The sequence below is a fragment of the Hylobates moloch genome, unplaced genomic scaffold (assembly GCF_009828535.3).
Source record: "Hylobates moloch isolate HMO894 unplaced genomic scaffold, HMol_V3 SCAFFOLD_17825, whole genome shotgun sequence".
In the NCBI taxonomy this organism is placed as follows: domain Eukaryota; kingdom Metazoa; phylum Chordata; class Mammalia; order Primates; family Hylobatidae; genus Hylobates; species Hylobates moloch.
In genome coordinates this window covers 1-1,043 of record NW_026670100.1, presented here as the reverse complement: position 1 = coordinate 1,043, position 1,043 = coordinate 1, and the positions used below count along the sequence as shown (strand labels likewise).

At 65.0% G+C, this 1,043-nt stretch overlaps 1 protein-coding gene across 1 annotated transcript; it reads left to right on the top strand.

Moving 5' to 3' along the window:
• Window positions 1-16: 16 nt before the first annotated feature.
• LOC131382839 (tyrosine-protein phosphatase non-receptor type 23-like) lies at window positions 17-1,012 on the top strand (the record flags this gene model as incomplete). Its single annotated transcript, XM_058435362.1, has 1 exon — window positions 17-1,012. A coding segment is annotated over one exon (807 nt), but the record flags the coding sequence as incomplete, so codon positions are not given.
• Between the last annotated feature and the right edge of the window lie 31 nt (window positions 1,013-1,043).

The following is a 1,043-nucleotide window of genomic DNA, read 5'->3' as shown; positions in this document are numbered from 1 at the left end:
ATCTCTATGGCCTGGCTCTGGCCCTGCCTTGCACAGGCCATGCTCTGCCCTGCATGTCCCAGCCTGGGCCCAGCCTTGGTCCTACCATATTCCTGGCCCCAGCCGTACCTTTGTTCTGGCCCTGACCCTGCCATGGCCCTTTCCTGGCCCTTCCTTGGTCCTGCCCTGCCCTTCCATGCCCTGGCCATGCCCTCACCCTGCATTGGCCCTGCACTGGTCCTGCCGTGCCCTGGCACTGCCTTGGCCCCGGCCCTGCCTTCTCCCTGACCTTGCCCTTGCCCTGCCCTGGCCTGACCCCAGGCCTACCGAGTCCATGAAATGGCCCTGGACCTGCCTTGCCATCATCTGTCCTGGCCCTCTATTGTCCCCACCATGCTCTGGTCCAGCGCTTGCCCTGGCTCTGTTGCTAGTCCTGCCACTGCTATGGCCCTGCCCTGTCTTTGGCCATGCCCTGTGCTACCCTAGTCTTGCCCTGCCTTGGGCTTGGCCCTACCATGGCCTTCTCCTACCCTGGCCTGGCCCTAGCCTGGCCTTTTCTACCCTGGCCTTGCCCTTCCCTGGTCTTGCCCTGCCCTGGCCTTGCCCTGCCCTGGCCTTGGCTTTGCCTTGTCCTGGTCCTGGTTCTGCCCTGGCCCTGCCCTTGCTCTGGATCCTCTCTGGTTCGGCCTTCTCCCTGGCCCTGCCCTTGCTCTGGCCCTGTCCCTGGCCCAGCCTTGACCCTGGCCCTGGCCCTGACAATCCCCAGGCCCCACACTGGCCATGCTTGGCCCTGGCCCCTCCTTTGACCCTGCTCTGGCCCTGCCTTGGCCCTGTGCTATCTTAGTCCTGCCCTGGCCCTGAACTCGCCCTGGCCCTACCCTCACCCTACACTGGCCCTGACCTACCCTGGCCTTGCCCTGCCCTGGCCCTGCCTTTGGCCTGCCCTGGCTCTGGTTCTGCCCTGGCCTTGCCCTTGCCCTGGACCCTCACTGGCCATGTTTTTTCCATGGTCCTTCTCTGGCCTTGCCCTTGCCCTGTCCCCTTTCTGGTCCTGCCATGTTTCT